This window comes from Rhinoraja longicauda, chromosome 36 (assembly GCF_053455715.1).
Source record: "Rhinoraja longicauda isolate Sanriku21f chromosome 36, sRhiLon1.1, whole genome shotgun sequence".
NCBI lineage: Eukaryota > Metazoa > Chordata > Chondrichthyes > Rajiformes > Arhynchobatidae > Rhinoraja > Rhinoraja longicauda.
The window spans coordinates 15005304-15017446 of NC_135988.1; the positions used below are offsets into that span (position 1 = coordinate 15005304).

At 49.7% G+C, this 12143-nt stretch overlaps 1 protein-coding gene across 2 annotated transcripts in view; it reads right to left on the minus strand.

Moving 5' to 3' along the window:
* Nucleotides 1-12143, minus strand: part of LOC144610462 (methylcytosine dioxygenase tet3-B-like) — a 182543-nt gene that overhangs the window by 41504 nt on the left and 128896 nt on the right. For both annotated transcript variants that reach the window (XM_078429189.1, XM_078429190.1), the window contains exon 4: nucleotides 10741-10831. In XM_078429189.1, coding sequence (XP_078285315.1) covers nucleotides 10741-10831 — 91 coding nt within the window. The remainder of the gene's footprint in view (nucleotides 1-10740; nucleotides 10832-12143) is intronic.

Below are 12143 nucleotides of genomic sequence, written 5' to 3' on the forward strand. Positions count from 1 at the left end.
TCTCTCTTCTCCGCACTTGCCTCACCTGCCTTGCTAACTACTCACGCACAGGATGAAATCTCCCGGGGGCTGTGAGCATCTGCATTTGAATGCCTGAGCAAACGTACTAGTTGTTGCTCAGTTTGACACGACCATCAGCAGAGAGAGGGGGTATAAGAAAATAACTGCAGATGCTGGTACAAATCGAAGGTGTTTATTCACAAAATGCTGGAGTAACTCAGCGGGTCAGGCAGCATCTCAGGAGAGAAGGAATGGGTGACATTTCGGGTCGAGACCCTTCTTCAGACTGAGAGAGGGAACTGGGCTGCTTGCAGTTACAGTAGCTTAAATGCTGGGCAAGAGATTTTGTAAAACACAACACTCGCACAATTAGCCTTTCTTTCCAAACTTCTCGGCGCTTGGAATGAGTTAATAGGATCTTTGTTCATTTTTTTTCCCTCTTCAATGCCAGAAACCTTCGCAAAGTTTGCAGAAGGCTATGTTTTCAAAGTAAAGACCTCGCACAGAGTGGTCCTTTTGCCCCTCCTGCCTGAACTGTCCTTGCACCGAGCTGGGAGAGGGTATCGGGATGAAAGAAACACAGGCATAGAAAATAGGTGCAGGAGGAGGCCATTCGGCCACTCGAGCCAGCACCGCCATTCAAATATGATCATGGCTGATCGTCTAAAATCAGTAGCCCGTTCCTGCTTTTTCCCCCCACATCCCTTGATTCCGTTAGCCCCAAGAGCTAAATCTAAGTTTACCTCTCTCTTGAGTGTCGGAGTGCCCCGGGACTTTGCGACGCAGTGAATGGGGAGCTGGCTTTGGTGTGAGCAATGGTGCATGCCTCGAGACACCTCGAAGCAAGTTCCCATGCCCCGATGCATAATCGCGGGTGACTGCACCAATACACCCCCACGCTGCCGAACTCACCTCGTGTCAACAAGCACAGAGGCTTGCAGACACGCCACCAATAAATTAAAAGGCAGATACGCGGCAGTCGAAGGCTTTGCTCGGCTCTGGCGTTCTCCAGTGCCCGTCGATACAAAGCAAAGTATTTCGCGGCCACCCTCCACCAGGTGGGATCCGTTTTCTCCCCCAGCAGACATGTGTGTGTTTGTTTTTATTAGTTTAGACATACAGCGTGGAAACAGGCCCCTTCGGCCCACCGAGTCCACACCGACCAGCGATCCCCGCACACTAACACTATCCTTATAACAAGCCAATTAACCTACAAACCTGTACGTCTTTGGAGTGTGTGTGTGTGTGCGTGCGCGCGCGTGTGTGGTGTGTGCATTTGTATGGGTACTTGTGTGTGTGTGTATGTGTGTTTTTACGTATGTCTTTGTGTGTGTGTGTGTGTGTGTGTGTGCGTGTTTTTGTGTGTGTGTGTGTGTGTGTTTTTATCTGTGTATGTGTGTCTGCCTGTGTGTGTGTGTGTGTGTGTGTGTGTGCGTGCGTGTCTGTGTGCGTGTGTGTGTGTGTCTGTATGTGGGTGTGTCTGCCTGTGTGTGTGTCTGTGTGTGTGTGTCTGTGTGTCTGTGTGTGTCTGCCTGTGTGTGTGTCTGTGTGTGTGTGTGTGTGTCTGTGTTTGCGTGTGTTTGCACGTGTGTGTCTGTGAGTGTGTGTGTGTGTCTGTGTGTGTGTGTTTGCGTGTGTTTGCACGTGTGTGTCTGTGTGTGTGTCTCTGTGTGTGTGTGTGTGTGTGTGTGTCTGTGTGTGTGTTTGCGTGTGTTTGCACGTGTGTGTCTGTGAGTGTGTGTGTGTGTGTGTGTGTGTGTGTGCGTGTGTGTCTGTGTCTGTGTGTGTGTGTGTGTCTGTGTGTGTGTGTGGGTGTGTGAGTGTTTGTGTGTACGTGTGTGTCTGTGTGTACGTGTGTGTCTGTGTGGGTGTGTGCGTGTGTCTGTGTGTGGGTGGGTGTGTGCGTGTGTCTGTGTGTGTGTGTGTCTGTGTGTACGTGTGTGTGTTTGCGTGTGTTTGCACGTGTGTGTGTGTGTGTCTCTGCGTGTGTCTGTGTGTGTGTGTTTGCGTGTGTTTGCACATGTGTGCCTGTGAGTGTGTGTGTATAGGTGTGTGAGGAGACAAATATTGTTCTCTCTGGGAGGCCGAGACGTCTAGCCGGGCGGGTGAAGCGGCAGGCAGACTGTTGCTTGCGATCAGATGCGTTCTTGCGTCTCTCAGCGCTCCGGTATTGTTGCATTAAGGACAGCCGGCAAATCAGCATTCTGTGCAGACCTTTACTGTAATGCTTGTGAAGGAACTGCAGATGCTGGTTTAAAGCAAAGACAAGACACAAAATGCTGGAGTAACTCAGCGGGTCAGGCAGCATCTCTGGAGAGAAGGAATGGGTGACGTTGCGGGTCTGAAGAAGACCTGAAACGTCACCTATTCCTTTTCTGCAGAGATGCTGCCTGACCTGCTGAGTTACTCCAGGTTTTTGTTTCTGCCTTTGGTTGTAATGGCCCGCTCGCCATGAAACAGGAGCGAGGGTGTTTCAAAGAGACAGGTTTCCACTGCAGTACAGTGCGTAAAAGCTGTGGACTTCACTTCATGCCCAACAGCAGCAAATCTGCTGTGGAGGCCAAGTCAGAGGGTATTTTTAAGGTGGATAGATTCTCGATTAGTACGGGTGTCAGGGGTTATGGGGGAAAGGCAGGAGAATGGGGCTGAGTGTGAGATTTTTTTTTTAGATTTAGAGATACAGCGCATAAACAGGCCCTTCGGCCCACCGGGTCCGTGCCGCACAGCGATCCCCGCACACTAACACTATCCTACATCCACTAGGGACAATTTTTCTTTTTTACACATTTGCCCAGCCAATTAACCTACATACCTGCACGTCTTTGGAGTGTGGGAGGAAACCGAAGATCTGGGAGAAAACCCACGCAGGTCACGGGGAGAACGTGCAAACTCCGTACAGACGGCGCCCGTAGTCAGGATCGAACCTGAGTCTCCGGCGCTGCATTCGCTGTAAGGCAGCAACTCTACCGCTGTGCCACCGTGCCGAGTAGACTTGATGGGCCTAATGGCCTAATTCTCTCCGATGACTTATAAACATACAATTTACTTTCCAAAGAGGGCAGAATCTGAGACATTGCACTAACAGTAACGCTTTATAAAAGGGCTGAAATAAATGTTATCCTGACAAGCTCGGGCAGAAAGACTGGAATCATGGCCCTTGACAAACGTGATCAATACCAGACCTACTGACCATCATTGAAATTAAACCCTGATTGGTTTCGTTTACTTTAGTGTAGAGATACAACGTGGAAACAGGCCCCTTCTTTCTTATATAAGGGAACCAAACTGTACACAGCACTCCAGGTGTGATCCCACCAGTACTTTAGACTTTAGAGATACAGCGTGGAAACAGGCCCTTCGGCCCATCGAGTCCACGCCGACCGGCGATCCCCTGTACACTCGTTGTTCTACCTTACGCACACGGGACAATTTACAGAAGCAAATTAAGCTACAAACCCACATGGCCTTGGAGTGTGGGAGGAAACCGGAGCATCCAGAGAAAACCCACGCGGTCACCGGGAGAACATACAGACTCTACACAGAGATGGCCTGACGTCGGGATCGAACCCGGGTCTCTGGCGCTGTAAGGCAGCAACTCTACCGCTGCGCCACCGTGCACCAATGTAGCTGAGCAGCTTTGATATCAGTTTCTGAAACTCCACGCTTTCACTAGTAAGTCAGTAGAGAAATTGTTATTGTTCCACTATTATTGTTTGTGTTTTGTGCGTTTGTATGTGTGCGTGTGTGCACATATATTTATATATATATACTAGACCAAGTGGACCCATTGGGCCCAAACCTCTCCTGCATTAGTGCACCACCCCCCCCTCCCCCCCCCCTCCCCTGTCTCCTCAACCCCCCCCCCCCCCCTCCCCTCTCCCTTCTCCCCACACGACAGCGCGACAATTTTAGGCCCACCTTACTCACCGTCGTCCCTTTGGTGCTAATGGAAGAAGTTTCAGTGAAATCGGTGTTATATTTTTTAAGTTATTCGCTTTTTAAAGTTTAAATCTATCTCCTAGGGAGGGAGGGGGGAGGGAGGGGGGAGGGAGGGAGGGGGGAGGGAGGGGGGATAAGGAGGGTTGATGGGGATGGAGTGGGGGAGGGAGGGGGGAAGGTGGGGAGGGAGGGGGGAAAGGGGGGGAGGGAGAGGGGGAGGGGGAAAGGGGGGGAGGGAAGGGGGGAAAGGGGGGAGGGAAGGGGGAAAGGGAGGAGGGGAGAGGGGGAGGAGGGAGGGAAGAGGGGGAGGGAGGGGGGGAAGGGAGGGAGCGAGGGGGAAAGGGGGGAGGGAGGGGGAGGAGGGAAGGGAGAGGGGGAGGGGGGGAGGGAGGGGGAGGAGGGAAGGGAGAGGGGGAGGGAGGGGGGAAGGGGAGGAGGGAAGGGAGAGGGGGAGGGAGGAGGGAAGGGGAGGTGGGAGGGGAGGGGAGAGGAGGGAGTGGAGGGGGGGAAGGGGGGTGGGAGGGGAGGTGGGAGGAGGGAGGGGGATGGGAGGAGGGAGGGGAGTTGGGAGGAGGGAGGGGGGGTGGGAGGAGAGGGGAGGGGGAGGGGGAGGGGAGGGGAGGGTGGGGGAGGAGAGGGTGCTGCACCAATGCAGGAGAGGTTTGGGCCCAACGGGTCCACTTGGTCAATGTGACAATAAAACACTCTTTGACTCTTGAGAATAACAACGATCGGTCTTTCACCAGGGGTGTGCGTTCATGTGTTACGGTACGCGCTGCCAAAGCCACCAACAGCTGCAGCCAGCGCAGGCTGACTGGAGCAGTGACAAACACCGTGCAGACGGGCGTGGGGGGGTGGACTGGCATTTGTGGGATCAGTCGGTGGCACCGGTCGCCCAGAAGGTCCTGGGTTCAAGACCCACCTTCGCTCTCGAGGGACGGGGGAAGCTCTAGAAACACGAGCCAACTGAGGTAAAGTTCAACGCCCTCTGCCAAAATTTATCTTAATCAGTTGACGACATGTTGAAATTGGCAGCCCGCCCCCGCACGCTGTATGACAGCGAGATTACGGGCGCTTCCGGCGATGGTTCTTCCCGCGCACTTAACCTTTGACCTGCAAGGGATGACACAGAGTGCCGGGACAGGCAGCTTCCAAGGAGAACGTGGGCAGGTGGCGTCTCAGGTTGAGACCCTTCTTCTGAACATTACCTATCGAAACGTATAAGATTATTAAGGGGTTGGACACGTTAGAGGCAGGAAACATGTTCCCAATGTTGGGGGAGTCCAGAACAAGGGGCCACACAGTTTAAGAATAAGGGGTCGGCCATTTAGAACTGAGATGAGGAAAAACGTTTTCAGTCAGAGAGTTGTGAATCTGTGGAATTCTCTGCCTCAGAAGGCAGTGGAGGCCAATTCTCTGAATGCATTCAAGAGAGAGCTAGATAGAGCTCTTAAGGATAGCGGAGTCAGGGGGTGTGGGGAGAAGGCAGGAACGGGGTACTGATTGAGAATGATAAGCCATTGTCACATTGAATGGCGGTGCTGGCTCGAAGGGCCGAATGGCCTCCTCCTGCACCTATTGTCTATTGTCTATGCATAGACACAAAAAGCTGTCTCGACCAGAAACGTCACCCATTCCTTCTCTCCAGAAATGCTGCCTGTCCCAGCTGAGTTACTCCAGCATTTTGTGTCTATCTTAGGCAGAAAATGGCTAGTTATGCGTGAGTAATAGATTTAAATACAACAATCGAATTTAAGAAAATGACTTTATTTTCTTTTAAGGCTTTCAAACTCACATTAAACCAGGATTATCTTCAGTTGAAAGTTATCTTTAATCAGCCCGATCTCAGGATACAAATAGATGGGAGATCGACACAAAAAGCTGGAGTAACTCGGCAGGGGCAGGCAGCATCTCTGGAGAGAAGGAATGGGTGACGTTTCGGGTAGGGACCCTTCTTAAAGGTCTCAACCCAAAAACGTCACCCATTCCTTCTCTCCGGAGATGCTGCCTGTCCCAGCTGAGTTACTCCAGCTTTTTGTGTCTGTCTTTGGGTTAAACCGGCTTCTGACGTTCCTTCCTACACATTAGCTCTGCATGTTCTCCACAGCTGCTGCCTGACCTGCTGAGTTACTGCTGCATTTTGTGTCGTGCCTTTGGTGAACCACCATCTGCAGTTCCTGGTCTCTGCATTTTGAATGCAAGGGATGGTTAGGCAGTCTTAAGTGGGAAGATTGGATCGGATAGGCTTTTATTCACTGGAGTTACACCAGGACCAGAGGGGTCCTGACAAGGTGGGTGTGGAGAGGATGTCCACTATTGTGGGGAAATCTAACACGAGGACCTGCTGCTTTGACATAAAAACAAGGAGTCATCTACTTCAAACAGACACAAGTTGGATTTGATTTCTCTCAAGAGTGTCGTGATCTTTTGGTGTAGGGAAATAACTGCAGATGCTGGTACAAATCGAAGGTATTTATTCACAAAATGCTGGAGTAACTCAGCGGGTCAGGCAGCATCTAGGAGCCAGGGAATGGGTGACGTTTGTGTGTCTGAAGAAGGGTCTCGACCCGAAACGTCACCCATTCCCTCTCTCCTAGATGCTGCCTGACCCGCTGAGTTACTCCAGCGTTTTGTGATACCTTGTGATCTTTTGGACTCTCTTCCTCAGGCACATTGGGTGGCGCAGCGGTACAGTTGCTGCCTCTCAGCGCCAGAGACCCTGGTCCAATCCTGACTGCGGGCGCTTGCCCGTACGTTCTCCCCGTGATCTTGCATGGGTTTTCTCCAGTCTCCTCCCGCGCTCCAAAGCCGCACAGGTTCGCAGCACCAGAGACCCGGGTTCAACCCTGACTCCAGGTGCTGTCTGCAACGGCGTTTGGACGTTGAAGGGGCTTCCACCTGCTCCTGAGGCCCGTCAGTATAACTTCATTGAATTAAATGTATTTCCTCATCCCTCGACTGCCCTCAGCATCTGTGACTGCCTGACGGTAGGAGTGTCGTTTTCCTTTCTCACATGTCAACATGACAAAGAATGTAACACTACTCCCTACTACAAGCTATTTCCTGATAAACATCACAAATGAAGGCGCGGTACAAAAGATACGGCCTGAATTTAATATTTTCTTGCGCGGGCAGAATGTTCGTGGTTGAGCAGGTTATTTTACGCAATCGCTGTCATTCCTCGTCAACTTTCAGCTGCGGTTTCTCAGTGAAAGACATTTCAAGAGAAAGCTTTCTATCCAGCGATCTGAAAGCAACACTTGGATTTATTTCCCCCTGTGTCTCACGCCAGCCATTCTCGCAGGTAAAGCACGTTACAGGAAATGTAATAAAACGGGAACTGTGCCAAGGAAAGACACAAAGTGCTGGAGTAACTCAGCGGGTTAGGCAGCATCCCCTGGAGAACTTGGATAGGATCAGTTTAGTTTAGGTTAGTTTCGAGATACAGCGTGGAAACAGGCCCTTCGGCCCACTGAGTCCACGCTCACCCTTACACGAGTTCTATCCAACACACGGGGGACAATTCACTGAAGCCAATTAACCTACAAACCCGCACATCTTTGGAGTGTGGGAGGAAACCGGAGCACCCGGAGAAAACCCACGCAGTCACATGGAGAACGTACAAACTCCGTACAGACAGGAGCTGTGGTCAGGATCGAACCCGGATCTCCGGCGCTGTGAGGCAGCAACTCTACCGCTGCGCCACCGTGCCGCCCCGATGTTAAGGTTGGCATTGCCCAAAGGTTGTCAAAACACAAAGTGCTGGAGCAACACAGTGGGCCAGGTAGCAACTGTGCGGGAGATGGACGGGCAAGGTTTCAGGTCGACTAACTGTGAGGAAGGGTCCTTACCCTGTAATATTGCCTGTCCATTCCCTCCACAGTCGCTGCCTGATCTGTTGAGTTACTCCAGCACTTTGGGTTTGGTTCAAGATTCCAGAATCCACAGTTCCCTGCGGCTCTAAAGGTCAGTCCCATGTGTATAGAAATTAAGAATAATTTCCAAATATGTGTAGAACTGAGAAGAAGCAAATCCCATCTTGTGTCACAGTCTAATTCTGTGCTGTTTCCCTGTGAAACTTGCCATAGACGGAGTACAGAGAAGGTTCACCAGATTGATCCCTGGGATGGCAGGACTTCCATATGAAGAAAGACTGGATAGACTCGGCTTGTACTCGCTGGAATTTAGAAGATTGAGGGGGGATCTTATAGAAACTTACAAAATTCTTAAGGGGTTGGACAGGCTAGACGCAGGAAGATTGTTCCCGATGTTGGGGAAGTCCAGAACAAGGGGTCACAGTTTAAGGATAAGGGGGAAGTCCTTTAGGACCGAGATGAGAACGTTTTTTTTCACACAGAGAGTGGTGAATCTGTGGAATTCTCTGCCACAGAAGGTAGTTGAGGCCAGTTCATTGGCTATATTTAAGAGGGAGTTAGATGTGGCACGTGTGGCTAAAGGGATCAGGGGGTATGGAGAGAAGGCAGGTACGGGATACTGAGTTGGATGATCAGCCATGATCATATTGAATGGCAGTGCAGGTTCGAAGGGCCGAATGGCCTACTCCTGCACCTATTTTCTATGTTTCTATGAAACAATTAGGATCATGACGACCTATAGCACAGGAACAGACACTTCCCATGTTGACCAAGATGCCCCCTGCAAGCTACTACCACTTGCCTGCGTTTAGCCCACATCCCACTAAACCTTTACCATCCACATACCTGTCCAAGTGTCTTTTAAATATTGTTATAGTACTTGCATCAACTACCTCCTCTGGCAGTAAGCTCCATATACCCAACACCCTTTGAAATCTCATGTTCATAAGTTCTAGGAGCAGAAATAGGCCATTCGGCCCATCGTCACTCCGCCATTCAATCGTGGCTGATCTATCTCTCCCGCTCAATCCCATTCTCCTGCCCCCTCCCCATAACTCCTGACCGCTGAACTATTCGAGAATCTATCAAATCTCCGCATTAAAAATATCCACTGACTTGGCCTCCACATCCGTCTGTGTCATGTTTGTCAGAACGACGATGTCTTGGATGTCTTGGATCGAAACGTATAAGATTAATAAGGGGTTCGACACATTAGATTCCCAATGTTGGGGGAGTCCAGAACAAGGGGCCACAGTTTAAGAAGAAGGGGTAGGCCATTTAGAACTGAGATGAGGAAAAACTTTTTCAGTCAGAGAGTTGTGAATCTGAGAATTCTCTGCCTCAGAAGGCAGTGGAGGCCAATTCTCTGAATGCATTCAAGAGAGAGCTGGATAGAGCTCTTAAGGATAGCGGAGTCAGGGGGTATGGGGAGAAGGCAGGAACGGGGCACTGATTGAGAATGATCAGCCATGATCACATTGAATGGTGGTGCTGGCTCGAAGGGCTGAGTGGCCTCCTCCTGCACCTATTGTCTGTTGTCTATTGTCTATTTGTTGAAGGGTGGTCACATGAGAAGTTCCAGGTTTTCAAGAGCACAACAAGATGTGAAAGTGCGGCCCATGTGAAAGTAGTTATTTGCAAGCTCGCTGTCTGCTGGGCTCTCTGATCACGCCGGGAGGGCGATCGGAGGGAAAACCGAGCCATGTCGCAACAGGGTTGTGGTTGCTAAGTGGCGGCAGGGTAAGAAGGTCCCGTCCATCCACAAACCCAGGCACAACTGCAAATGCTTTTACCCTCATCTGGAATAAAGCCCCAGCACTTTGAAGTCCTCCCTTGCGATTCCGCTTTCCCAGAGCTCGACTTGCACTGCAAATCTGGCTTCGATTTGGATTCCACTGTTCCAATTAAGCTTGTTTAACCTGGAATGCCTGTCGCTGGAATCACAGGAGCTTAGATCAGGGAAACGGACTGGATACAAACTCAAACGTCCAGGATCGAATGCACAGAGAAAGCGCGGCTCAGGAAAAATATAGTCACGTCGCTTGAAAATGCACATGAAAAATTGGTTGTGCACTTGTAATAATTGTAATTTCAACGTAATGTTCCAGACGTTACGGTCTGCAGTTCACAAAGGCTGGTGTGTTGATACATCCAACTTGCCCTACATTTTTTTTAAAATCTGGAGACATCTTTTGTGCTATTAATTGAAAGTCTTGCCACAAAGCAAGACTGGCTGATAGTTTAAGATAGCATTTTCTTTATTTGTTATTCCACTTATTATTGGGTGGCACATTCAGGCAGCAGGTAAAGTTGTTGCCTCACAGCACCAGAGACCCTGGTTCGATCCTGACCTCGAGTACTGTCGGTGTGGAGTTTGCACGCGCTCCCTGTGACCGCTTGGGCTTCCTCCGGGTGCTCTGGTCTCCTCCCACATCCCAAAGACGTGCGGGTTTCCTGCTTAATTGGTCTCTGTAAATTGCCCCGACTGTGTTGGGAGGGGGATGGGAAAGTGGGATAGCACAGAACTAACGTCATGGAGTTATAGAGCCATACAGCATGGAAACAGGCCCTTCGGCCCAACTTACCCGTGCCGACCAACATGTCCCGTCAAATGGGTGATCGATGGGCGATTGATGGTCGGCGTGGCGGAGATTGATAGGTTCTTGATTAGTAACGGCGTCAATGGTTACGGGGAGAAGGCAGGAGAAGGGGGTTGAGAGGGAAAGTTAGATCAGCCATGATTGAACGGTGCAGTGGACTCAATGGGCCAAATGGCCTCATTCTGCCCCTCTGTCGCATGATTGAACTATTTTCAATTCCAGTCGTGGTTGGCTTCCACACATCACACATGGGTTTCATCCCTAACCTTCCGCCTTGGTTCCCATCCACTCTTTGAGCAAAGGACCATGCTGAGTTATTGACCTACCTTTCCTCCATTAGTTCCCTTATTGCTGCCACTGTTGGGCCAGAACCCAGGTGAGTGTAATACGGGCCTTCATCTTTTTCTATGATTTGCTCTGAAACAAACACAAAGACATCAAATAAATTAACAATATGTCTCAACCCGCGTCAGTTCAGTTTCGTTTAATGTCACGTGTACCGAGGTACAGTGAATAGCCCTTGTTGCGTGCTAACCAGCCAGCGGAAAGACAATACATGATTACAATTGAGCCATTTGCAATGCACAGATGCAGGACACAAGGGAATAATGTTTAGTGCAAGGTAAAGCCAGCAAAGTCTGACCAAGGATAGTCCGAGGTGGCACGGTGGTGCAGCGGTAGAGTTGCTGCCTTACAGCGAATGCAGCGCCGGAGACTCAGGTTCGATCCTGACTACGGGCGCCGTCTGTACGGAGTTTGTACGTTCTCCCCGTGACCTGCGTGGGTTTTCTCCGAGATCTTCGGTTTCCTCCCACTCTCCAAAGACGTACAGGTATGTAGGTTAATTGACTGGGTAAATGTAAAAATAATTTTTATTTTTTTTAATTGTCCCTAGTGTGTGTGTAGGATAGTGTTAATGTGCGGGGATCGCTGGGCGGCGCGGACTCGGTGGGCCGAAGGGCCTGTTTCCGCGCTGTGTCTCTAAATCTGAAAAAAAATGAGGTGGACAGTAGTTCAGCACTGCTCTCTGGTTGTGGTGGGATGGTTCAGTTGCCTGATAACAGATGGGAAGAAACTGTCCCTGAATCTGGAGGTGTACATTTTCACACTTCTATACCTTTTGCCTGATGGGAGAGGGGAGAAGAGGGGTGGAATAGGCTGCTGAATGCAACCAGTACTGGAAACCACTGATTTAAAAAAAAAAAATTAAATTATTTTATTTTTAAAGTTTTACAGAACTTTTTTAAACAAGCCATCCAACCCAACCCTCCTCCCACATCCCTCCCCCTGTATTAATCCTTAATAAGAAAAAGAAAGGAAAGATAAAGAAAACAGAAAGATTGCCTGAGTGGTGGAAGTTCTGAACACGCTCCATGGAATTCCAATCAGAATAAACTATTTATGTATACGTACTTCTCTCCCACAAGAACCAACGAGAATATCAGCAACTCTTCTATGTGTATAGACCCATCTTTTGTAAATAAGGGCGCCAAATATTTTAAAACGTATCATATTTGTTCCTTAAGTTATAAGTAATTTTTTCAAGTGGGATACAATTAGAAATGTCATTATTCCAACGGTCCATGTTTAAGTAGGAATCTGATTTCCAAGTAACTGCGATAGATTTTTTGGCTACTGCTAATGCAATTTTTATAAATTCTTTCTGATATTTATTCATTTTAAGTTGTGGTTTTATCCCTTCAACATCACCCAATAAAAAAAAGTCTTG